Raw genomic sequence first — 27,707 nt, forward strand, 5'->3', positions numbered from 1 at the left:
TGCATAGTGCAATAAACATGCAACACTTAATTCGTAATTCGATGAAAGCTTTCGATTATGATAGTATGATCATGATTGATAGAATGATTGTTTGGAATTTAAATTGAATATTAAGCAGATCGTTTTACGATTTAAGGTTTTTTTGTTTGTCAGAAAAAAAGGGTTAGCAGGATATGTACATTGCTTACTTAGAATGTTAGCTGTGAGTGAGGTACCTTGGTCGTCTTCCAATGGGGAGAGCTCAGCACCTTCATGAAGTGCGACATCTGATCCGCTAGAACTGCCCAAAGTTCTTCTCTTGCTCAATGATCTTCTTCTTGGTTGTGGCGAACCTTCGCTATCCGTATCACTGTTTACCTCATGTCTGTAATTTTCATTCTTTTGATACAAATCACCATTTCCCGAGCCAGGCGACGTGTCCAATGAGCATTGCGTATCCCAAATTTCTGATTGTAAACTTCCTGATGTGACAGATCGCCATGTCTCCTGTTTCCCATCGGGTAGAGTTTTAGTCGTCATTGTCTCAGTCCATACTTCCGGCTCTAAACTATCAGACGTTGTCATCACAGTTTTCTTCACTATCTTACTCGACACAACCTCTCCATCCTTGATCAAGTCCTCTAATTCTGGATCAGTCTCTTGGGAACTTGTCGTCACCTGCTTGGAAATTGGATGATTTTCAAAATTCTTGTCCAACTCCTCTGATGGTATACTATGACTGCTGTAGGTCGTGATCGTTTCCGTGAAATTCTTCGTCTCAATAATTCTATCTTCATCTTGATTTTTGAGTTTTATTGGAATTTTACTCTTCGGGGATGGTATCTCCTTGGATGGTGGACTACTATCCTGCTTCTCAAATTTCCTAGCCGGTATTTTTGATTTTATCGTCGTTTTTTTCTTCTGTGGCGACGCGGGGTCCTTAATGTTTAGTTCCAAATTAGCTTTAGATGAGATGGTGGCAGTGTAACGAGGGGCAGGAACAGGAGCAGAAGTAGCATGCCTCTCTACAGTCCCATCAATCTCAGCCGAATCATGCCCTGACCCATCCAAAAGGACACGGACAAGAACAGGAGCAAGGACATAAAGCACATTGATACACACTAATAAATTTTGTAACTCTAGCCCAGCTGCAAGATGGGTCTAAGACTCAGCAAATTTATTTTCATTTCTTTTTTTCGAATCATGGAACGTGAAAATTTAGTTAGTATCATTGCAAAAGGATTAGTCTCTTAACACTCAATGAAACGGTGTCTAAATGTATGCCTGCATTTAATCAAAAGGTACCAAAAAATTGTTCTACAAAACTCTAAAACTCCAATTGTGTATTACTACAAATATAAGTGAACTATGCAATGATTTTTTCTAAAAGAAACGTTATTTTTGAACACTTTTTGGAAATGTAGACTAAATAACATCTAATCTTATTATAGTAATTATGTATAAATATATGAGGCATTCTTTATCAACAGGACCCCCTTGATATTCAAAAATGAATTAGGTTTCAATTTTGGGTCATAGGCTTAAAATTTAGGTAAAAAGGAAAACTTTTAAATGCCGAGTGGAGTTTTTGAAAATTTAAAATGGCGGAGGATATTTAAAAAATTAATGCAATTTATATAAAACTAGCAACAATTCGAGCGCGGCTGACTTCTCACTCACTTTTTTACATAAAATTAGCAATTTTTAAATTAATAAAACGTAAAAATTTTTAATTCAAATTTTTTATTATAAAAATAAAATATGAATTCAGAGAAAAGTCATGAATTTTTATTAAAAGTACTGGAAAAAATTACATTTTTAGAATTCATAAGAAAATTCAGAATTTTTGTTTCTTTTTTGTTTGGCTCATAAACTATAAAATTATTACGAATTCTAATACAAAACATTCAATTTTCTTCATTTTCTGACTAAAATTTCTCTTTAAATAACTTAAATCCTGAACTTTAAATCCTATATCATAAAATAAATAAATTATTTAATGAATAATTTTACTTTAATATTTCAAAATTAATTCAATTTTAAAAGAGTTGCGTTTACAATTTTTATAAATAAATGAACTTCAAATGGTTTCCATTTGAAATTTTATAAAATTTCAATGTTAAATGAACTTAATTAGAAATTTTATAGAACTTATATTTTTAAAAAATTTTAATAATTAAAAATCTTCTAAATTAGTTAAATTTGTCAATTCATATTTAATTAATTATTAAAAATAATGGATTTATAGAAGAATTTTTGTTAGAAACACTAAAGAAATTGAATTTTGAAGAAGTTACAAATGATTTGCAGAAATTCAATTATTTTCAAAAGTAATAAAATTGTTATCACAAAATTTAATTATGAATTAATAAATAATTAATTTAATTAATTAATTAATTTTATTTATTATGTTTAAAATTTACAAAAACATCTCGACAAAATCCAAAATATTATCTTTATAAATAAAAAAATTCTTCTTTAAAATTAAATTATTTTCAAAAATTTTTCTCATTTCAATGATTTTCAATATCTACTATTTTAATAAAATTTCCCAAAAGAATTCAATTGTTTAAAAACAATTTTAATAAAATTGTAGCAAAAATTTAATTATTTTCATAAATCCTAATAAAAATTTTATACGAATTCAAATATGAATTACAGTAAAAATATTCTTATATAATATAAAATAATGATTTTAACACTCGATTCTCTTTAATTATTATAAAACACGAAGAAATCGATCACTAAGTCGAAGACTCGAAGTAATCGTTATCTTTGTGTTTTATAACAATATTTTAAAAGTTGATTAATTTCAAAAAGGTTCGAATTTGAAATTTTTGAAAATCTTAACTCTTATGGAAAAATAATAATAATTAAATATTTAAAATATTTAAAAAAGAAACTATTGTTTTCGAATAATTTTACAATTAAAGATATTTGTAAATAAATTTAACAGAACATTTTTTTCAATAAAATTTTTTCCTTCATTTTCTAAAAATTCAAAAATTTTCAGTTTTATTTTCAATTAAATTTTCTAATTGACAAATATAATTTATAAACATTTTTTTTCTTCATTTTTAAAAAACTTTAAATTTTATTAAAACAATTAAAAGTAAGAAATAGAATTTATGCAAATTATTTTCTTATATGAAAGTTGAGAATTTTCTACAAAAATATTAAGAAATGGGAATATTTAATGTTTTTCTTCCCAAAAGAAGAAAATGAGTTTGTAAACAATATTGTTATTGAGAAATAAAAATTATGCAGAAAATGGGTATATTTCCTACTTCTTAATAAAAAATTTTTAATAATTAACAATTTTCTAGTATTTTTTATAAATAAAAAGGAGAATAATTTGCATAATAATTTAGATCAGTCAAACGAAATTTGTTATAGAAAAAAGCATATAACAAACAAAATGGGTATATTTTTTATTTGTTAATCATAAATTTTTAAAAATTTTCTAATTTATAATATTATTTTATTATAAATCATGAAAAAATACCAGTCGGTTTTAAAAAATTCAAAATGGCGGATCCAATATGGTGGACGTTATTCCTTAAATTAATGCAATTTTGATAAAATTTGCTACTTAAAGGTTAATTACGAATCTGTAGTCAGATTTTAAAAATTCAAAATGGCGGATCCAATATGTCGGACGATATTCCTAAAATTACTTTAATTTTTATGAAATTCGTTACTCAGGGGTTTTCAGGGTCGCTAATTACGAATTTAAAGTCAGTTTTTAAAATTTCAAAATTTCTGAACCAATATGGCGGACGGTAGTTTTAAAATGCAATTTTTTGTGAAAAATTGAATTAATTACACATATCGTCTACCATATTGGATGAGCTATTTTGAAGTTTTAAAAGCTCACTTTAGATTCGTAATTAGCGTTACTAACAAACCTCGAATAGCGAATTTTATATAAATTGCATTAATATTTTAAATATCGTCCGCCATATGGGATCCGCCATTTTGAATTTTCAAAAACTCCCCTCGGCATTTAAAAGTTTTACCTAAATTTTAAGCCTATGACAGGAAATTTAAATCTCATCAATTTTTTGAGAACAGGGGTGTCCCCCGTTGACAAAGAATGCCTCCTATATATAATAATTGATTAGACGTTATTCTTTATTTATGACCAGAAAAATTATTGTGGTCAAAAAAGTTGTTTTGCATTCAAGAAAAGTTTTTTTCTAACTATTTAATATGAATTTCAATAGAGAGTGGATGTGCCTTGCATTCTTGTATTATAGAAAAGATGATTCTCTATGTGAAAGGAAAGAACTGTACATACTTACAGATACAAGATTTTAATTACAATGGAATTTGTACCTTTTAAGTAAAATACACGCACTGCATATTAGTTATAGTGTGGTAAAGCGTCAGCAAGTGCTAACTATGAAAGATAAAGCTAAATATAACTGAGGGCACCATTAAAAAAAAATATTTCTTTCAAACTATCTGATTGTGACCTTGTGTCAGCGAAATTGTTCTCTTTAATTAATAAAAAATTTAATTTTCGTTACAATACCTGGTTGTCTGAGTGAGATGGCTTGGCTTGCTAATTCATGGGCACGTCTTTCAGCCTCCTCAGTTACATCTGAAAAGAAATTGGAAAATTTTGATTTTAGACATGAAGAATAAAACGAATGGACATTAAAAGCAGTGAGTCGACAAAGATTAGATGAATGATTCTTTCCCTGCATGGCATACCTCGGATCATGCTTCACTAGATTGTGGTTTCCTGTTAATATTCTTTTTTTTTTTTTTTTGAATGATAGATATTACTTACTGCGTAATTTTTTAATTTTTATAGAACATGATCTCTATGTTACGCTAGAGAGGAGAGAAAATTATACACAACTATAAATCAAAAAACTTTATGCATTTGTTTAAATTTCTTTTTTAAAAAAACCACACAAGCGTGGCTTTTTTTTTATTTCTTTTGTAAATTAAAAAAAACAGCGCAAAAAACCTGGAAAACATGCATCAAACTCAAATCAAAAAACAAGTTATAAAGTAACGTAAACGCAAATAGGCAAAATAATTACACTTTATCAGAGTATCTCAAAATTGGCTCTTTACTTCGTTTTGTTTACAATTTCATCGATATATTTAATGTTCATTAAAATACTTATGTTTTCCTAGCAGCAGGAATTTTATTTTAAATTTTAGTTTTTCGAAATACAAATGTTAGAAATAAAAATTTTGTGCCAAATTGAATTTTTGAGGATAAATTTTTTCAAATTGTAGAAATGAATAATAATAATTTTTCTTTAAATTGTATTCTGTGAAAAATTTTTTATTGGAAAAGTAGACAAAAAGAAAGAAAGAGTCTTGAAATTTGATATACCCTTAAACTCATATACAGCAATCAAATATATAATTTACTTTTAAACAATAAAATAAATGAATTTTACTGAAAGTAGTTTTGAACCTTCTGCAAATAGTTTCCACGATAAATCACTTTTAGAGATCATGATTTTTAAAAGCTTACTTGTGACATACAATTTTACCAATTGTTAAATTTCTAATATAAGTTACGGTTAATTTTTTTTTACAAACTAGTGCAAATCCCAGATAGCACGCCAGCAAGTTAGCTGCAAGCTTGCTGTGAAAGTTTTGCAAGCTTGCCGCAAGCTTGAAATATCGCTTGCTGCAAAATTGCCGTAAGCTTTCTGCAAATAATTTTATTATATTGAATTATTTATTATATATATTAATATCATAAAACTAGCTGTCGTACCCGTCTTCGACGGGTTGTAGTTTCTGATAATGCACTTAACAGTGTATCTACCAACCTAGAAAACCGGAAAATAGCCGGGAATTTGATTTGACAGGGAAAAAATAATAATTAGTTACTATTGTCTATTTCATTAGGAAAATAATACCATTTGAAACAGTGACCGACTTTTTATTATCAAATTAGTTATTTTTAACTAATTCAAATGCAGAAAACAATATTTCTCAATTTGTAGTACTTCAATCAATATAATGTATTAAAATCAATCTAAAATTTCCTCCAGTTTTTTGAGTTATAGTACAGTCTAATTCGAACTAATTGTATAGCAAGTAGATCCAGTTTTTCTCGGTTACATTAAATTCCCTGATATTTTACGTCTTTTCTGGTTGGTAGACACCCTGTTAAATGTATTATTAAAAAACACCCGTCGAATAAACCAGGAAAAATTTGGACAAAGCCGGAAAATGTTTTAAACCAAAATAAACACCGTGTTTAACTTTTGTCTTTACATTGATCAAGATATCTCTAAAAGTTAAATCAGAGAGCCCACAAATACTATTGAATTAAGCTTCATAGCAATTGGTATCAAGATAATTTTTTCAATTTTTTGATATTCAAAACATTTTTATACTTACATCTTCGTTATAAGAAAGTATTTTTGAAAAATTATGCTAAAATGTGACTAAATAACATGTAATATTCAATTATATAAAGTTTAAAAGCTATCCATTGAAAAATGTAAAATTTAGAAATTTTCGATTTTTTAAAAATATTTTTATATTTCCATTTTAGTTACAAAGTATTATTTTTTGCAAAATTATGCTAAAATGTTAATAAATAACATGTAATACTCAACTATAGAAAGTTTAGAAGCAATCCATAAAAAAATATAAAATTTAGAAATTATTTGTGTTAAATAAATTCATTTATTAGAGTCAAGTATTTATTTAATTAATCCAATTAAGATTTATTTGATTTAACTAAATAAAATTATTTAAACGAAATAAATTTTTATTAGATCGAAATAAAAACTTTTAAATAAGATATTATATTACTATTAGGTATTAACGTAACTTACAATCATAGCCTTATCCGATTAAAAAATATTAACTTGAACGAAAGTTATGACATTTTTCCAAAAAATTCGAAAAATCAAAAAAATGCAAATTTTTTATCTTTTGTAAAATAAATGCAAAACTATCATTAGCTAACTTTTTCAGATAAATAAAACCCATTTCTACAATAAAATTTTTAAAAAAGACGTATTTGAAATTTTTTTTCGTTTTTTTAGATTAACTTTTTTCTAAGAAAATAGTGATTTTTAATCTTTAAGCAAGCTTTTCAGGAAAAGTTATTAAAGTTTTTTATTTAAAGATCAGTATGTTAAGTAAGAAATTTGCTACATTAAACCAAAATAATTAAGCTAAATGCCATAAAAAAGAAGAAAAAATGTTAAATTTTAAGAAATTCGGTTTTTTGAATTTTTGCTAATTTTCCATAATTTTAGATTTTTTACCGAAGGGTGGAGACTATTGAATAAGTAAAGTATTTTTTAAGAGCACAAAAATAATAAAGCTAAATGCCATAAAAAGAAGGAAAAATGTTGAATTTTAAGAAATTCATTTTTTTGCATTTTTGCTATTTTTCCATAATTTTAGATTTTTTACCAAAGGGTGGAGATAACAAATTAGGTTAAGTATTTTTGAAGAGCCCAAAAATAATGAAGCCAAAAGCCATAAAAGAGAAGAAAAAATGTTGAATTTTAAGAAATTCCGTTTTTTGAATTTTTGCTAATTTTCCATAATTTTAGATTTTTTACCAAAGGGTGGAGACTATTAAATATAAGTAAAGTATTTTTGAAGAGTACAAAAATAATGAAGCTTAATGATATAAAAGAGAAGAAAAAAATGTTAAATTTTAAGAAATTCGGTTTCTCGAATTTTTGATAATTTTTGATTTTTGGCTAAAGGGTGGAGACTATTCAAATAGTATAATTATACTACCGAAATAGCTAATGGTTACTAATTATTAATTTTCCGGTGAAATTAAATTCCCGGGTATTTTTGATTTTCCAGATTGATAGAAACATTGTTAAATGTATTGGTAGAAACTAAAACCCGTCGAAGACGGGTACAACAGCTAGTGCTATATATTATCAAAATTTTTAAAATTCAAAATTAATCTTTTGAAATAATTATTGTCATCAATTTTACTTAAATTTGATACAGGGTTAATTTTAGTATTTTTTATTACAATTTAGTCATCAGAATGAAATTTGAGTTTTTCATTTTTTGATCATTAATTAATATAATATAATAGCAATTTTGAATTCTGTGCAATATACTGACAAAAGTCTCATATTAATTATATGGATATTGTTAATATTCTGACCTAATAGAATTTTTTTAAGAAAGTAAACTTATGATTTCAACAACAAATTTTTATTGTTGACCTAAGAAATACAACCGTATAAAAATTAATTACAAAAAAATTTCAATTTTTAAACTTTTAATTTTTTAATTTTTCAATATTTAAATCTAACACTTTTTATTTGTTATTCAAAATTTTATTATTCTGACGATTAAATCTTAATAAGAAACACTAAAATTAACCCTGTACCAAGTTTAAGTACAATTCACTAAAGTATATGAAAAAACTAAAAATTTCGAATTTTCGAATTTTTGAAAAAATGGCATAACTTTCGTCCATATTAATATTTTTTAATCTACTATCGCTAGGATTTTAAGTTAGGCTAATGCCTAAAAGACTGCCAAGTTTCACTTCAAACGATCGAACCGTTTTTCCGTGATACGCGGTCGAAAATTTGCGGACATACATACACACATACACACACACACACATACACACATATACACATACACACATAATTTTCTTAATAGTATTTTCGCATTCCTTAGAGTGTAAAAATAAGGAATATAATAGAAATTTTGAATTCTATTCAATGTACAGACAAAAGTCTGATTTTATTAATAAGGATAAAATTTTTAGCAGCAAGATTGTGGTAATATTGCGACAAACATGACGCAAGCTTGCTGCAAACTTACCACAATATTAAAGCAAGATTACCAGTCAACATTGCGGCAAGCTTGCACCAATATTACGTACCATCTGGGATTACTTATTAATATAATTAATTTACTGTTAGAAACACTAATTAATGATAATTAATAATGACTAATTAATTATTGCTAATTAATATTACTAATTAATAATTACAGATTAATCATTACTAATAAATTATTAATTTACTTCATTATTAATATTAATATTAATTGTAAATAATAAATATACAATTATTTTTTAATGAAGCGATTCATGAAGAAAACTTTCAAGAAGGTTTTTGAAACTTTAATCAGTAAAAAAAAATTGAAGAGGTATTTTTTGGAAGGTTTGCTCCTAACATTCAGACTACAAAGTGATTTTATGATAAATGAAATAAATTTAATCGATTCTTTTTAATTGTGCATGAAGAAGAAATTTCTAAATTGGGAAATTTAGAAAGATTGTTCTACACTTTCTAGTATGAATGTTTTGTTTGAAATGAATTTTTCTCATGATGAAATGAAATTAGATTTCAATGATTGGAAAGGGTACATACCGATTTTTAGTTTTAAGTTTCATAAAACAAAAAAAGAAAATAATGAAAATTTAAAAATATAATTTATAAATATCTATACTTGAAATAAGAAAAAATTGAAATAAATCTAAAATATAATAATAAATATTATCAATAAAATAAACTACAAGATTTTCAAAAATAGACGGGACCACAAGAGTTTACTCCGAAAATAATATATTGAACGAAAAATGTTAAATTCCGAATTATTGAGTAGCAAGTTCTTATTTTACTTAAAAGTAGGTATCTTCTTATTTTAACTGTTTTTTTTCAAAGACATTAAAATTTAAAACTCTTGTTGATCCCCTCTTTCAACTACGACAAATCATGACAACGTTCTCAGTCATTTTAAAATGAGGTTTTTTTTGAAAAAAAACTACAATAAAAACAATTTTTCTATTATGTAAAAATTACTCCCACAGCATCGAAAATTTTCTGAAAATTTATTAAATATTTTACTTACAATGTTTGGAATATTGAAATGCAAAGAAAAATTTAGTGTAAAAATTTAAATGTCCTTATTATATAAATGTTTAGCGTGAAAATTTCCTTAAAATTTATCTTGAAACTTTCCTGAACATTCAAATTACATTTTCGTCTAAATCTATTATAGGCGAAAATTTAACGTGAAACTTTCCTGAACATTTATTTAATCGGAAAATTTAAATCTTTACATAATTTTTACTAAAATTTGCATTAAATATTCCCAACATTGCAACGAAATATTTAATAAATTTTAGGTTGTGTGGGGGTCTGAAAGTTTACTATGTTTAAAATGGCCGTTTCCTCCACTTGAGCACGCCAAGGTCACCACCAGGTGGCAGTTGAGCTCCATTTCTGAGAAATGGACTCAACTGACGCCTGCTGATGATTTAATGCTAGAAGTTTAAATCCTAAATTACAAAAACCAAAGAACGTTGACATTTTTCTTGAAAATTACTGAGAAATCTGTTAATTATCATTAGCGATAAAAATATTTTCCATAAAAAAATTTTTTTTTTTCAAAAATAACATTTTGAAAAAATCCCACTGGACCACAGGTAGTCATCTAAAATTAATTCTGCAATGAAATATTGCAAATGATGTCAGTATGATCCCTTGTATTCCAAGGTCTAGGTTAGGGTCAGTTAGGAATGAAACATTGGTGCATGATTAAATTTGCCGACTTTGACATGAATTGTGTAAACTGAGGTTACATTAAAGCATTAACTTAATCAATTAATCATGTTACACACAGCTGGTATGTAATTTATATGTATAATATATATACGAATAACACAATTATTGCAAGGTACCTTTAACGCTATTGTCACTGAACTCGGCGGGGCTGGGTGGTGGGGTCGTTGCCGTTCGCACAGATTTTGTAACGACTGTGGTGACGGTTTGACTTGCGCGAGGCTCGATGCTTCCTAACTCACTCAATATATCAGTCCCTACTATTGTACCTGATTCACCCACTGTTGTAAATCTTATTTCCCTAACTTCCCTAGATTCTATTGTTACTTCTGGAATGCTTGAAATTTCTTTGAATTCGTAAATTTGTTTTTTTGGACGTTCGTCATCAACGTCAACTAATCTAGCTAACGCGTTTGACGATTCGACATTAATATTAGACTCGGTTGTTGCAATTTCATCTTTTAGTGTGTCGGTATTACTTTCTGGTGATGACACATCGTAACTACCGGATATCGATGCTTCTTTACTTTCACGTTTTGTGTCCTCCCAGAATTTTTCAGTGGCACCTTTCAGGCCTTCTTTCGCGTGGTCCACTTCTTTTGCTATTTTGTGAGTTGCACTTTTCGTGCTCTTCACGATATTGGATATAATACCGCCTTTTTTTGGTTTTTTGGATTTACTCTTGCTTTCTGAATCTGATGAGGATTCCCTTTCAAGGGAACTTCTTCCTGAACTCAATTGTGGAATACGAGACTCTTTAGGTTCTTGACTAACTGGAATATGTTCTGCTGTGGCTTTTTCTTCATTTAGAAGTAAAGCGGTTGCTTCCTTGGGATCGAGAGATATTGTTTCAGTTTTGGGGACAGTTTCTATACTTTTTGGTGTTTTTGTTGTCGATTTAACGGCTTCTTTTGGAGGGCTTTCTTTGGTCACTCGACTAGTTGATGTTTTTGTTTTCCCGGAAATTGGTACTTTGGACGATTTATCAGTGGACGAGCGTCTAGTTGATTCTGGTGTTGTTTTGGTGTCTTGTTTTATGGCTTTAGTTTCTTTTGGAACACTTCCCGATTTTCTTCTTTCAGGTAAGACAGGACTGGCAGATGATTCTTTGATGGTTTTAGTGGTTTTTGTTACACTCGTCAAAGTTGTTGTTTTGACGGAGGTTACCGATTTGGAAATTTCTTGACCTGATTTTTTAACTTTTGTACTTGGAGGTGTTGTTTCTTTTGTTATCCTCTGAACTGTTGTGGTTTTCTTTGAAGCTTGATCTGAAGAATCTTTTTTACTATCTTTTGGCTTATCGGCTGCTTGACGTGCCTGTTCCTCTTCCTTCTCGGCTTGAACTTTCGTTTCATCCATAAAATCTTTCACATCACTGGTAACATCATCCACAACATTTTTCGCCCCTTTCACTATACCTGATATAAATCCTCCTGCTTTTTCCTTCGTCTTTTTAGTATCTGTATTAATTTTTTCTTTAGGAACAGATCCCGCTCTACCTGATGAATCAGAACCGGAGGATATTTTTCGTTGAACAGGTTTAAGATCCTTCTTGGCGGTTTTAGGAGTTGTATCTTTAGCGGCAGTTCTTTTAGCAGCTACAGGCGTTCCTTTAACTGATGATGGGGTAGCTGCTGATGATCCTTTAGCAGTTGAAGGTGCTCCTTTTGCAGCTCCTTTAGTTTTATCACCTTTTAATTTATCTTGATCGGAAATTTTCTTTGAAGTGATTGTTACATCAGTTTTAATTTTATCTTTAGTCTTCTTAATATTTGCTGCATTATCTGCGTCTTGAGCCTTTTTGTCATCACCTTTTGTAATATCCTCAGCTTTTTGTTGTAATGTTTCACTTGCTGTCGTTACAGTTTCTGAAATATCTTTAATACCAAAATCTAGAGAATCAGAAACTTGTGTTAGTGCCGATTCACTACTATCTTGAATTTTTTCAGCAGCGTCATGAACATCTTTTGATATTTCTTGTTTCGTTTTCTCAGTTGAAGTCTTAATATCAGAAATAACCTTATCTTTGGTGTCTTTGATGTCCTTGCTTACAGTTTCAACAGTTTTGCGAGTTTTTTCTTCCTCTAATTCAGCTTCGTGCTTTGTATCATCTAAAAATTCTTTTACGTCATCAGTAACTTCGTCAACTGCATGTTTTACTCCCTTTATTATGCCAGAAAAGAAACCACCTGATTTATCCTTCACTTTCTCGGTATCACTTGCTGCTTTTTCTTTTATATTTTCTGCACTTTCTTTCATGCCGGAAACTACAGTTTCTTTAGATCCTGTAATATTCTTTGTTGCATCATCCTTTGTCTTTTGGGCACGTTCCTTTCCTTTCTTTTTCTGTTTTTTCGCAACATCAGTTCCATCTTTTTCGTCTCTATCAGATTCTTCTGATGAATGTTTACTTCCTTTGAATATTCCTGAAAAGAGGCCACTCGCTCTATCCTTAGCCTTTTTGGATTCTTTTGCAGCTTTATCTTTAACGGCAGCTGCAGATTGTGAGACGGCTTCAGCTTCAGATGTTAATTTGTCATCAATTGATTTTGCTGTTTCCTTTACTTCATGAGTCACATCTGCAGTTGTCTTTGATACTTTTTCATCTAGATCTTTTACTTTTGCAGATACTGCTTGAGAACCATCATCTACTGCTTTTTTCACACTATCCAAAGAATCTTTAGTTTCAGAGACAACCTTATCCTTTATGTCCTTTGCATCCTGAGATAAAGCACTGGCAGCTTTTTTGGCCCGTTCTTCCTCCAGTTTAGCTTCGTGTTTTGTCTCGGCTAAGAATTCTTTTACATCATCTTTAACTTCGTCAGCTGTTTGTTTGGATCCTTTAAATATTCCCGACAAAAAGCCACCAGCTTTATCTTTTGCTTTTTTGGATTCTTTAACTGCTTTATCTTTAACATCATGTGATTTTTCAGCTACTTCTGCAGCACCAGAGGACACCTTTTCTTTTATAGCGTTAGCGTCTTTTTCTACTTCATCAACTGCAGCTACGACACCTTGAGAAATTTTCTCTCCTGCTTCGGATACTTTGTCCTTTACTTTATCAGCTGCATCTTTGGTTTCTGATAACAGTTTTTCTTTAGTTTCTTTAACATCTGACACTATGCTATCTTTAGTTTCCTTTACATCCTTTGAAAACTTTTCTGCTTTTTCATGAACCTTTTCTTTCCCCTTTTCAGCTTCTTTTTTCGTTTCATCAACAAATTCTTTTACATCATCTGCAGCTCCTTCTGCTGCTTGCTTAGTTCCTTTGAAAATACCGGAGAGGAAACCACCCGCTTTATCCTTTGCTTTTTTTGTTTCCTTAACAGTTGTCTCTTTTGCGTCATCAATTTTATGTGAAAGAGATTCTACACTGGATCCTACCTTCTCTTCCACAATTTTAACATCTTTCTTTACGGCTTTAATTGAAGAATCTTTAGCTTCGTCAATTTCTTTTGCTGCTTTTTCAGTTGATGTCTTTACATCAGCAATAGTTTGTGCCGCTCCTTTTGAAACTTTCTCACCAGCGTCTTTTAATTTTTCTGTTGCATCTTGAGCCTCGTCTGAAATCTTCTGTTTTACTTTATCAGCTGAATCTTTCAGATCAGAAACAGCCTTATCTTTAGTGTCCTTTATATCCTTACTCAAATCTTCCATTGCCTTGCGTGACTTTTCCTCTTCTAATTCTGCTTCATGCTTGGTTTCGTCCAAAAATTCTTTGACGTCACCTGTAACATCATCTACAGCATGTTTGGCTCCTTTGAATATTCCAGAGAAGAAACCACCTGCTTTGTCTTTGGCTTTTTTACCTTCCTTCTCAACTTTATCCTTGGCATCATCAGCAACTTTAGAAGCAGTTTCTACACCTGTTGTAATTTTGTCTCCTACTATTTCTGCATCTTTTTTCACTTCTTGAACAAGAGAAGTTTTTGCTTCTTTCATGTCATCAACAGTTTTTTCAATTTCCTTTCCAGCTTTATCACCTGTGTCTTTAATATCTTTAGCAATTTCATCAACAAGTTTACGTGCTAGTTCTTCTTCTCGTTCATCTTTCTTTTTCCCCTCTTCCGCAAGTTCTTTAACATCCTCTGCAAGATCATCAGATGTATGCTTAGCTACCTTGAATATGCCGGAGAAAAATTTGCCACTCTTGTCCTTGGCTTTTTTAGTTTCCTTCTCTGCTTTGTCCACAACAGTGTCCAATGCATGCGCTGATCCAGTTGTAACTACTGCTATTTTTTCATCAACAACCTTAGCATCATGTTTTACTTGATCAACAAAAGTGTCTTTAGGATCTTCGGCAGTTTTTCGAACATCTTCCAAAAATTTAGCTGTAATAATTTTTGCTTCTTCATCTCCGCTGTCAAATGAAGTGTCTTGTGAGGAATACTTGTCTTTAGATTTACTCCTCTTTTTGTGAGATTTAGGACTCTTGAAAATGCCAAAGAAACCGCCACTCTTTTCTTTTCCTTCATCAGAAGAATAAGTACTGTCATCTAATTTAGCTGGATGATGCTTTACAACTCCGCCAGGACTAGGAGATTTCTTTGTATCTTCTAAAAATTCTTTTGTAGTAGACTTAACATCTTTTATGATCTTCGTTTCAGCTGACGACAAATCTTTCTCTACTCCTAATGCTTTTTCCTCCACTGCTTTAACGTCTTGTTCAATTTGTCTAACAGTAACATCCTTCTCGTGCGAAAGTCCATCGACAATTCCTTTTGTAGTTTTCTTTAAGTCTTCAGTTACCTCTGCAGTCTCCTTTGATAACTGATCACCAGCTTTTTTAACTTTTTCAGATACTGCTTGTGAATCGGCTGATATTTTTGCCTTTGCTTTTTCAGTGGATTCCTTCACTTCTGAAATTACCTTATCTGTTGAATCTTTAACTTCCTTAGCAAGTTCTGCAGCAGCTTTCTTAGCACGTTCTTCTTCTAATTCTGCATCATGCTTCGTCTCATCCAAAAAGTCCTTAACGTCATCAGTAACTTCATCTACTGCATGTTTGGCTCCCTTAAATATTCCCGAAAAGAAACCACCAGCTTTATCTTTTGCTTTTTTGGCTTCTTTTGTGGTTTTATCTTTTGCGGCTTCAGCAGTGTCTGAAACTGCTTCTGCTCCGGATTTTATTTTCTCTTCAACAATCTTAGCATCTTTCTTTACTTCCTTTACAGCAGACTCTTTGACATCGGCAACGCCTTGAATTACTTTCGAACCTGCATCCTTGGCAGTATCTACAGCTACGGCAGCATCAGTTGCAACTTTCTGACTTACATCTTTAATTGCATCAGTCATTCCTTGTGTTTTCTCCTCTACTTTTGATTTAGTTTTTTCAGTTGCCATTTCAACATCAGACAAAACTTTTTTACCTCCATCTTTAGTGTCTTCGATAACTTTCTCACCAGCTTTCAAAGCTTTATCCTTCTTTTTTGCAGCGTCCTCTTTAGTTACATCCACAAATTCTTTGACATCATCAACAACATCATCTGCAGCATGTTTGGAACCCTTGAACATTCCAGATAGAAAACCACTTGCCTTATCTTTTGCTTTCTTAGCCTCCTTTGTAGTTTTGTCTTTTGCAGCCTCAGCAGATTCTGAAACAGCTTCCGCGCCTGATTTAACTTTGTCTGCTGCAATTTTAGCATCCGCTTTAATTTCTTTCTTGACAGCGTCCTTTGCGCCATCCAATTCTTTTTCAATTTTAGTACCTGCATCCTTAACAGAATCAGCTGCACTTTCGACTCCATCAGAAACTTTCTTACCAGTCTCTGTCACTGCATCTTTTGCGTCCTGTACCTCGTCTTTGACTTTCTGCTTTGCCTTATCCAGAGAACTTTCAATATCTGCAGATACCTTATCTTTAGCGTCTTTAATTTCATCAGCAGTATCTTTAACACTCTTAACAGCTTTATCTTTGGTGTCTTTTGCGTCCTTTGCTAATTTTTCAGCAGCTTTTTTAGCTCGTTCTTCTTCTAATTCTGCTTCATGTTTTGTTTCATCTAAAAATTCTTTTACATCATCCGTAACATCATCTACTGCATGCTTGGCTCCTTTGAATATTCCTGAGAAGAATCCACCAGCCTTATCCTTAGCTTTTTTGGCCTCTTTTGCAGTTTTATCTTTTGCAGCATCCGTCGTTTCTGAAATAGCTTCTGCTCCGGATTTAATTTTGTCTGCAGCAATCTTGGTGTCCTCCTTTATTTCATCAGCAATAGCATCCTTAGCGTCTGTGATTCCTTTTGTCACTTTAGATCCAGCATCTTTTACAGCATCTGTTGCAGAATCGACTCCATCAGAAACTTTTTTACCAGTTTCTTTCACTGAATCTTTTGCCTCCTTTATATCCTCTTTGACTTTCTGCTTTGCCTTATCCACTGAGCTATCAATTTCTACGGCCGCCTTGTCTTTTGCTTCCTTAATCTTATCAGTTGTGTCCGTAACAGTTTTTACAGCTTTATCTTTCACGTCTTTTGCATCTTTAGCTAGTTCTTCAGCAGCACGTTCTTCTTCTAATTCTGCTTCGTGCTTTGTTTCATCTAAGAAGTCTTTGACGTCATCTGTAACATCATCTACTGCATGCTTGGCTCCTTTGAATATTCCAGAAAAGAACCCACCAGCTTTATCCTTTGCTTTCTTAGCTTCTTTAGATGTTTTGTCTTTTGCTGCTTCTGCTTTTTCTGAAACAGCTTCTGCCCCTGATTTAATTTTATCTGCCGCTATCTTCGCATCTTCCTTTATTTCTTTAGCAGCAGCAGCATCTTTTTTCTCCTCCACTTGTTTCGAAATTTTTGAACCTGTATCTATCACAACATTCGTAGCAGAATCTTTGACATCTACAATGTCTTGAACTACTTTCGAAGCAGTGTCCTTTGCCGAATCAACACTTGCAGCAATTTTCTTTGATGCATCATCTCCAACTTGTTTTACTGTATCGATTTCTTCTACAACTTTCTTTGTCATATCTTCTTTAGTCTGTTTTATTGCATCTGATGCAGCTTGCACTTCATCAGAGACCTTCTGCTTCGTTTTATCCAAAGAACTGTCGACGTCGGAAATAATTTTATCTGTAGTGTCTTTAACTTTTAGGGTTGTATCTTTAACACTGTCTGTTATCTTATTCTTAGCTTCATCTGCATCTTTAGATAGGTCCTCAGCAAACTTTCTCGCTCTCTCTTCCTCTAGTTGGGCTTCCTCACGTGTTTCATCGAGAAATTCTTTTACATTGTCTGTTGCATCATCAGCAGCATGTTTAGCCCCTTTAAACATTCCAGAGAAGAATCCACCAGCTTTATCCTTAGCTTTTTTCGCTTCTTTAGTTGTTTTATCCTTTGCTGCTTCTGCTTTGTCCAGAACTGCATCCTTTCCAGATTTTACTTTGTCCTTCACAACCTTAGAGTCCTTCTTAACTTCTTCTTCGACAGCAGATTTCGCGTCAATCACACCTTCGGCAACTTTTGAACTCGCATCTTTAACAGCATCAGTTGCAGTCTCAACCTTTTCCTTTACAATTTTAGTAGTATCCTTTACATGTTCTTGTGCGTCTTTTGCCTCATCTCCAAGTTTCTGCTTTGCTTTATCTACAGAACTGTCCAAATCAGAGACAATTTTATCTTTTGTTACTTTAACAGATGCAGCAGTATCCTTAACGCTTTCAGTTACTTTGTCTTTGACTTCTTTTGCATCTTTAGCTAATTCTTCAGCAGCTTTACGAGCTTTTTCTTCTTCTAATTCTGCTTCATGCTTGGTTTCGTCCAAAAATTCTTTGACGTCACCTGTAACATCATCTACAGCATGTTTGGCTCCTTTAAATATTCCAGAAAGGAAGCCACCAGCTTTATCCTTTGCTTTCTTAGCTTCTTTAGATGTTTTGTCTTTTGCTGCTTCTGTTTTTTCTGAAACAGCTTCGGCTCCGGATTTAATTTTGTCTGCGGCGATCTTGGTATCCTCCTTAATTTCTTTAGCAACTGCATCTTTTTTGTCTTCCAATTCTTTCGAAATTTTTGAACCAGCGTCTTTCACAGCTACGGCTGCATCCTTAACAGCATCAGCTGCACTATCGACTCCTTCAGAAACTTTCTTACCAGTCTCTTTCATTGCATCTTTTGTGTCCTGTACATCCTCTTTAACCTTTTGTTTTGCCTTATCAAGAGAACTATCAATATCTGATGAAACTTTCTCTTTTACGTCTTTAATCTTCTCAGTTTTGTCCTTAACGCCTTTAACAGCTTTATCTTTTGTGTCTTTTGCATCCTTAGCTAATTTTTCGGCAGCTTTCTTAGCACGTTCTTCTTCGAGTTCTGCTTCATGCTTTGTATCATCTAAAAATTCTTTGACGTCATCTGTAGCATCATCCACTGCATGCTTGGCTCCTTTAAATATACCAGAAAAGAATCCACCAGCCTTCTCCTTTGCTTTTTTGGCTTCTTTAGCAGTCTTCTCTTTTGCATCATCTACACTATGTTCAACTGTTTTAGCTCCTTCTGATACTTTATCTTTAACAACATTTACGTCCTCTTTTACTTCCTTTACAACAGAATCTTTTGTATCCTTTAAATCTTGTGCCATTTTCGATCCTGCATCCTTTACTGCATCCTTTGCTAATTGTGCGTCGTGGGAAATGATTTCTTGAGTTTTCTCACCCTGCTTTTTCAAATCAGTTAAAAATTGTTCTGTAGCTTTCTTTGTATCATCAACTACTTTTTCTCCTGTCGCTTGCAACATTTCCTTTTCTTTCTCCGCTTTCTTCTTCGAGTCATCTGATAATTCTTTAACGTCTTCTACGACACCGTCTTTTACTTGTTTGGCGCCTTTAAACATTCCTGATAGAAAACCACCTGCTTTGTCCTTTGCTTTCTTTGATTCTTTAGAAACTTTCTCTTCAACTACTTCAGCTGTTTGGACTAAAGTTTCTGCTCCAGATTTAACTCTTTCTTCGACTAAATGAACATCTTTGTTAATTTCACCAATTGCAGCATCTTTTGCATCAACAACCTTTTGGGCAGACTTTGAACCTGCGTCTTTCACAGATTCTGTGGTGGCCTGGATTCCATCCGATACTTTTTTTCCCGCATCTTGTACTGCATCCTTAGCCACATCAACTTTGTCAGTAACATGCTGCTTTGCCTTATCAAGTGAGATATCAATATCTGATGATATTTTGTCTTTGCCTTCTTTAATTTTATCAGCTGTTTCAGTAACAGCTTTAACAGCTTTATCTTTGGTGGCCTTTGCGTCTTTACCTAAATCTTCTGCTGCTTTTCGTGCACGTTCTTCTTCTGCTGCTGCTTCCTGCTTTGTCTTGTCCAAAAATTCTTTCACGTCATCTGTAGCATCATCAACAGAGTGTTTGGCTCCTTTAAATATTCCAGAAAGGAATCCACCTGCCTTGTCTTTTGCTTTCTTGGCTTCCTTGGTAGTTTTATCCTTCGCTGCATCTGCTTTCTCAGAAACAGCATCCGCTCCTGATTTTAGTTTGTCTGCAGCTTTTTTAGTATCTTCCCTCACTTCTTTTACTACTGCCTCCTTTGTGTCATCTAAACCTTTTGCAACTTTAGAACCGGCGTCTTTCACAGCATCTGCTGTAGTTTCCACTCCATCAGAAACTTTTTTACTAGCATCTTTTACTGCATCCTTTGCGTCATGTACCTCCTCTTTCACCTTTTGCTTAGCCTTATCCAATGAGGTATCAATATCCGCTGATACTTTGTCTTTTGCATCTTTAATATTCTCAGTTGTATCTTTAACGCCTTTGACGACTTTGTCTTTAGCATTTTTGGCATCTTTCGCTAAATCTTCAGCAGCTTTTTTAGCTCGTTCTTCTTCTAATTCTGCTTCATGTTTTGTTTCATCTAAAAATTCTTTTACATCATCCGTAACATCATCTACTGCATGCTTGGCTCCTTTGAATATTCCTGAGAAGAATCCACCAGCCTTATCCTTAGCTTTTTTGGCCTCTTTTGCAGTTTTATCTTTTGCAGCATCCGTCGTTTCTGAAATAGCTTCTGCTCCGGATTTAATTTTGTCTGCAGCAATCTTGGTGTCCTCCTTTATTTCATCAGCAATAGCATCCTTTGCGACTGTGATTGCTTTTGTCACTTTAGATCCAGCATCTTTTACAGCATCTGCTGCAGAATCGACTCCATCAGAAACTTTTTTACCAGTTTCTTTCACTGCATCTTTCGCATCCTCTACATCCTCTTTGACTTTCTGCTTTGCCTTATCCAATGAGCTGTCAATTTCTGTTGTCACTTTGTCCTTTACATCTCTAATCTTGTCAGTTGTGTCCGTAACAGTTTTTACTGCTTTATCCTTGGCGTCTTTTGCATCTTTAGCAAGTTCGTCCGCAGCTTGTTTAGCACGTTCTTCTTCTAATTCTGCTTCGTGCTTTGTCTCATCTAAGAATTCTTTGACGTCATCCGTAACATCATCGACCGCATGCTTGGCTCCTTTGAATATTCCAGAAAAGAACCCACCCGCTTTATCCTTTGCTTTCTTAGCTTCTTTAGAAGTTTTGTCCTTTGCTGCTTCTGATTTTTCTGAAACTGCTTCTGCTCCTGATTTAATTTTATCTGACGCAATTTTGGTATCCTCCTTAATTTCCTTAGCAACTTTGTCTTTTGTGTCATCTAAACCTTTTGCAACTTTAGAACCCGCGTCCTTCACAGCATCAGCTGCAGTCTCCACTCCATCAGAAACTTTTTTACTAGCATCTTTTACTGCATCCTTTGCGTCATGTACCTCCTCCTTCACCTTTTGCTTAGTCTTATCCAATGAGGTATCAATATCTGCTGATACTTTGTCTTTTGCATCTTTAACTTTCTCAGTTGTATCTTTAACGCCTTTGACGACTTTGTCTTTAGCATCTTTGGCATCTTTAGCCAAATCTTCAGCAGCTTTTTTAGCTCGTTCTTCTTCTAATTCTGCATCGTGCTTTGTCTCATCCAAGAATTCTTTGACGTCATCCGTAACATCATCGACGGCATTCTTGGCTCCTTTGAATATGCCGGAAAAGAACCCACCAGCTTTATCCTTTGCTTTCTTGGCTTCTTTTGCAGTTTTGTCTTTTGCTGCATCTACTTTCTCTGAAACTGTTTCCGTTCCAGATTTAACTTTTTCAGCCGCAATCTTGGTGTCCTCCTTGATTTCTTTTCCAATAGCATCCTTCGTGTCATCAATGCCCTTTACTATTTTTGAACCAGTATCTTTAACAGCTTCAGCTGCAGTGTCTACTTCTTCAGAAATTTTCGTTCCGGTATCTTTCGCTGCAACTTTCATTTCATGTACCTCATCTTTTACATTTTCCTTTGCATCCTTCACAGAACTGTCAATATCTGCTGATAGTTTGTCCTTTTCGTCTTTAATTTTGTCAGCAGTATCTTTAACACTTTTAACTGCTTTGTCTTTAGTATCTTTTACTTCTTTAGCCAAATCTGAAACTGCTTTATCAGTTGCTTCTTTGACACTCGCTGCAGTATCTTTAACCCCTTCCACAGCTTTATCTTTTGTTTCTTTTACATCTTTAGCTAATTCTTCTGCTGCCTTTCGTGCACGTTCTTCCTCTGCTGCTGCTTCCTGCTTTGTCTTGTCCAAAAATTCTTTCACGTCATCTGTAGCATCATCAACAGAGTGTTTGGCTCCTTTAAATATTCCAGAAAGGAATCCACCTGCCTTGTCTTTTGCTTTCTTAGCTTCCTTGGTAGTTTTATCCTTAGCTGCATCTGCTTTCTCAGAAACAGCATCCGCTCCTGATTTTAGTTTGTCTGCAGCTTTTTTAGTATCTTCCCTCACTTCTTTAACTACTGCATCCTTTGTGTCATCTAAACCTTTTGCAACTTTAGAACCCGCATCTTTCACAGCATCTGCTGCAGTTCCCACTCCATCAGAAACTTTTTTACTAGCATCTTTAACTACATCCTTTGCGTCATGTGCCTCCTCCTTCACCTTTTGCTTAGCCTTATCCAATGAGGTATCAATATCCGCTGATAATGTGTCCTTTGCATCTTTAATTTTCCCAGTTGTATCTTTAATGCCCTTAACAGCTTTGTCCTTAGTTTCTTTTGCATCTTTAGCTAATTCTTCAGCAGCTTTTCGAGCTTTCTCTTCTTCTAATTCTGCTTCGTGCTTGGTTTCGTCCAAAAATTCTTTGACGTCACCTGTAACATCATCTACAGCATGTTTAGCTCCTTTAAATATTCCAGAAAGGAAGCCACCAGCTTTATCCTTTGCTTTCTTAGCTTCTTTAGATGTTTTGTCTTTTGCTGCTTCTGCTTTTTCTGAAACAGCTTCTGCCCCTGATTTAATTTTATCTGCTGCTATCTTGGTATCCTCCTTAATTTCTTTAGCAACTGCGTCTTTTGTGTCATCAATTCCTTTTGCTATTTTAGAACCAGTATCTTTTACAGCAGCTGTTGCTGTATCGACTTCATCTGATACTTTTTTGCCAGTATCTTGTACTGCATCTTTTGCATCTTTCAATCCTTTTTCGGCTGATTCTTTAACTGCGGATGCTGCTTTTTCAGAACTGGATTTGATATCTTCTGTTGTTTTTTTCGTATCTTTTTTTGTTTTTGTAATCATTTCGTTTACATCTGATACCTCCTCCTTCACCTTTTGCTGAGCATTATCCAATGAGGTATCAACATCTGCTGATACTTTGTCTTTTGCATCTTTAATCTTCTCAGTTGTATCTTTAACGCCTTTGGCGACTTTGTTAACATCTTTGGCATCTTTAGCTAAATCTTCAGCAGCTTTTTTAGCTCGTTCTTCTTCTAATTCTGCTTCATGTTTTGTTTCATCCAAAAATTCTTTTACATCATCCGTTACATCATCTACTGCATGCTTGGCTCCTTTGAATATTCCTGAGAAGAATCCACCAGCCTTATCCTTAGCTTTTTTGGCCTCTTTTGCAGTTTTATCTTTTGCTGCTCCCGCTGTATCTGCAACAGCTTCTGCTCCGGATTTAATTTTATCTGTAGCAATCTTGCTGTCCTCTTTTATTTCTTCGGCAATAACATCCTTTGTGTCTGATAGCCCCTTTTCCATTTTGGATCCAGCGTCTTTTATAGCATCTGCTGCAGTCTCCATTCCATCAGAAACTTTTTTACTAGTCTCTTTCACTGCCTCTTTTGCATCCTTTACATCCTCTTTGACTTTCTGCTTTGTCTTATCCAATGAGCTGTCAATTTCTGTTGTCACCTTGTCTTTTCCATCTTTAATCTTGTCAGTTGTTTCCTTAACAGTTTTTACAGCTTTATCTTTGGCGTCTGTTGCATCTTTAGCAAGTTTCTCCGCAGCTTGTTTAGCACGTTCTTCTTCTAATTCTGCTTCGTGCTTTGTCTCGTCCAAGAATTCTTTGACGTCATCTGTAACATCATCGCCCGCATGCTTGGCTCCTTTAAATATTCCCGAAAAGAAACCACTAGTTTTGTCTTTTGCTTTCTTTGCTTCTTTTGCAGCTTTGTCTTTTGTTGTTGCAGCAGTTTCTGTTACCTTCTCAGCTTCTGATTTAATCTTCTCCTCTGCAATATTAACATCCTTCTTCAATTCTTTAACAGTTGCATCTGCCGTATCAGTAACAGTTTCGACAATTTTTGTACTTGATGTTTTAATTGTGTCGGCACCTTCTGCAGCTTTTTTAGAAATGTCGTCAACCGTGTGATCAACTGTTTTCTGTACAGATTGTGCTTCTTTGGAAATTTTTTGTTTTGTTTTATCTAATGAGTCATCAACATCCGAAACTACTTTATCCTTTGCATCTTTAACCTTTCCTGCAGTCTCTTTAACGCCTTTGACTGCTTTGTCTTTAGTTTCTTTTGCATCTTTAGTCAAATCTGACACTACTTTATCCTTTGCATCTTTCACCTTTTCTGTAGAATCTTTAACGCCTTTGACTGCTTTGTCTTTAGCGTCTTTAGCCTCCTTCGCCAAATCTTCAGCAGCTTTTCGAGCACGTTCTTCTTCTAATTCTGCTTCATGTTTTGTTTCATCCAAAAATTCTTTGACGTCATCTGTAACATCATCGACAGCATGCTTGGCTCCTTTGAGTATTCCAGATAAAAATCCACCTGTTTTCTCTTTAGCCTTCTTTGCTTCTTTGGAAGTTTTATCTTTCGCTGCTTCTGCCGTTTCTGATACAGTTTCTGCCCCGGATTTGATTTTGTCCTTAACAATATCTGCATCTTTCTTTACTTCTTTAACTGCTGAATCTTTAGCATCAATAACAGTTTGTACAGCTTGTCCAGTAGCATCTTTTGCTACATCAGCGGTGTCCTTCAGGTCCTTTGAAATCTGTTTTGAAACATCAGATGCTTTTTCTGACACTGCTTGTGCGTCTTCGGTTATTTGTGTTTTAGCTTTTTCTTTTGCTTCCTTTAATTTTTCTTTTGTATCGTCTACATCTTTCACTAGACGATCTTTCACGTCTGTTATATCTTTCTTAGTCTCGTCCACTACTTCTTGTACACTATCTGCTGTATCATCAGCTGCACTTTTTGCTCCTTTGAAAATTCCGGATAAGAAACCACCTGCTTTATCTTTAGCCTTCTTAGCCTCCTTTGCACTCTTGTCCTTAACATCCGCAGCTGCGTCTGCTACTGTTTCCGCTCCTTGTGTTATTGTATCCTTTACGGCTTTTGCATCCTTTTTCACTTTCTGAACACTCTTGTCTTTTGTATCAATAATATCTGTAGCAATCTTATCTCCAGTTGTTTTAACAGTTTGGGCCGTATCTGTCAATTTTTCTTTTGTTTCGTCTACAGTTTCTTTTAAATCAGAAACAACTTTATCTTTCGCATCTTTAACATCAGTGGATAAATCTTCCGCAGCTTTTTGTAGACTATCTTTCCCTTTCTCGGCTTCTTTTTTTGTGTGATCAATCGTTTCTTTAGTGTCGTCTGCAATTTCATCCGCAGTGTGTTTTGCGCCTTTGAAAATACCAGATAGAAATCCACCAGCTTTATCTTTAGCTTTTTTGGATTCCTTAGCAGTCGTGTCTGCAACGTCTTTTGCTGCCTTTTTGCTTCCATCTTTTAGTGCCTCCATGTCGGTCGACACTTTTTCTTCAGCACTTTTAACTTTTTCAGCTGCTGAATCAACTTTTTCTTTCACTACATCTGTTGCAGTCTTTATTTCAGAAGTTGCCTTCTCTTTAGAATCTTTAACATCCTTCGCTAATTTGTCAGCAGCTTTTCGAGCACTTTCTTCTTCTAATTCTGCTTCGTGCTTTGTTTCATCTAAAAATTCTTTGACGTCACCTGTAACATCATCGACAGCATGCTTGGCTCCTTTGAATATTCCCGACAAAAATCCACCTTTGTCCTTAGTCTTCTTGGTTTTGTCTTTCATTGGATCGGCACCTTCGGATCCTTTTTCAATTTCCTCTGATGCTTGTTTAGGTATTTTTATTGCCGAATCTGTAACGTCTTGTGATGCAATATCTTTAGCGTCATCTTTAGCTGATTTTTTCATCTCTTCATAAAATGCGTATGACTTGTAAGGACACGCGTCTATTTCTCCTGCTATTTTTCTGCTGTCTTCCAAGAATTTAGCGGTTGCAATTCGTACCTCCTCATCGCCACTGTCAAAGGACGTGTCTCTCGATGTACTTTTATCCTTGGATCTACTTCTCTTCTTTAGGCCTCTAGGACTCTTGAACATACCGAATATCGTGCTACCTTTTTCTTTCGATTCTTCTTTGGGTAACTCGGTTGGTTTATCTTCACCAGAGGTTTCTACAATGGTAACAATTTTCACTTGTTGAACCGGAACAGGTTCGTAGAATTTATCCGCATGTTTCTTGGTATCCTCTAGTAATTGAGCAGTCTGAAGTCTTAAATCAGCATCGGAAACATCGACCGACGCTTCTTTAGACGAATCTTTAGAAGATGGTTCTCGAGATTTACTTCGTTTTCGGCTCTTTAGCTTTGGACTTCTAAAGATACCGAAGAAGCCACTCGATTTTTCTTGACTGTCATCTTGACTCTCGTCTTCAGTTGTCGCGGGTTCAGAACTCACAAGTGATTTTTGCTTTATCACCTTCTCTTCCTTTGGTATTTCCGAAATATTGTACGATGATCCTTTAAGTTTATCTGTAGGTGCATCGGAATCATAATTACTGTATGCTGAAAATCGGCCCAGCTCCTCGTCGACTCTGGAATCGGGTTTGTCTATGAAGGGCAAATCGGGTGATCCAGCATTCCTTCGAACGTCCTCTAGAAACTTGGCTGTTGTGATTCTGACTTCATCATCACCACTCTCAGCTGATGAATCCTTCTCCTTTGATTTACTCCGTCTCTTGTCCTTTGATTTCGGACTTCTAAAGATTCCGAAGAATCCACTTGGTTTGTCTTTCTCTTCCTGGGCTGTGTCACTTTTCTTAGGTTCCACACTTTCTGGAACAGTTTCGCCAAATCTTGCAGCAGCTTTTTTGGAGTCGTCCAAAAATATCGCGGTCGCTGTTTTCACGTCCTGGACAGATTTCGTGTCATGCAAATGGACACCATTAGTTAACATTTCAGAATCGTCTGCAATTCTTCTTGTATCGTCCAAAAATTTAGAAGTCATTATTCTCGTTTCCTCATCTCCACTATCGAATGAAGAGTCTTTTGAGTCCTTGGACTTTTTCCCCTTTGATCCCTTAAATATCCCTGAGAACATTTTTCCGGATTTATCTTTAAGTTTTTTATTCTCCATTTCAGATTTTTCTTTCGCCTCTTCCGCTGTTTGTTGCACTTTATCACCTGGTTTATCTTTATCCTCTTTTTGCTTCTTGCTTCCCTTAGAGTCTTTTTTCGTCGTCTCACTTACCGTTTTCGTTTTACCCTTAATACCTGACACTGATTCACCTAAATTATCACTTTTCGTTAAAGAATCTCTATCCCTAATTGGTCCACTTGTTTCTCTAGAACTATCTACACTGCTTTCAGCTATAATAATGGTTTGCTTATCCCCAGTTGTGTCTGGTTTTTGCAAAACCCGAGTCTCTATTGTCGTTACTGAAATTGTGGATGTTTTTGTAATTGTGTCGCTCATTTTTTCTAACTGTTTCCCTAAAGCGCCTCCTACCTCTTTACTACGTTGTTTATCGTCATCATAAACCACCGACCACCCTTCCATCGCTAACTTCCCCTTCTCTTTCTCAGCATCTTGTTTTACACCTGTTAATTAAGT

General features: G+C 33.7%; 1 protein-coding gene across 19 annotated transcripts in view; it reads right to left on the bottom strand.

Moving 5' to 3' along the window:
- LOC122509148 (ankyrin-2-like) overlaps positions 1–27,707 on the bottom strand; it is a 186,960-nt gene that overhangs the window by 11,258 nt on the left and 147,995 nt on the right. For 10 of the 19 annotated variants that reach the window (XR_006302307.1, XR_006302306.1, XR_006302305.1 and 7 more), the window contains 3 exons: positions 10,661–27,694; positions 4,517–4,585; positions 189–1,037 (listed from right to left, as the gene is read on the bottom strand). Coding sequence is in view for 5 of the 19 variants with exons in the window: in XM_043622970.1 (XP_043478905.1) it covers positions 189–1,037; positions 4,517–4,585; positions 10,661–27,694 (17,952 nt within the window). In the remaining 14 variants the exon portion in view is untranslated. The remainder of the gene's footprint in view (positions 1–188; positions 1,038–4,516; positions 4,586–10,660; positions 27,695–27,707) is intronic. The other 9 variants (XR_006302308.1, XR_006302309.1, XM_043622968.1 and 6 more) reach the window with 4 other exon arrangements.

Source organism: Leptopilina heterotoma, unplaced genomic scaffold (assembly GCF_015476425.1).
Source record: "Leptopilina heterotoma isolate Lh14 unplaced genomic scaffold, ASM1547642v1 Lhet_6, whole genome shotgun sequence".
Lineage (NCBI taxonomy): Eukaryota > Metazoa > Arthropoda > Insecta > Hymenoptera > Figitidae > Leptopilina > Leptopilina heterotoma.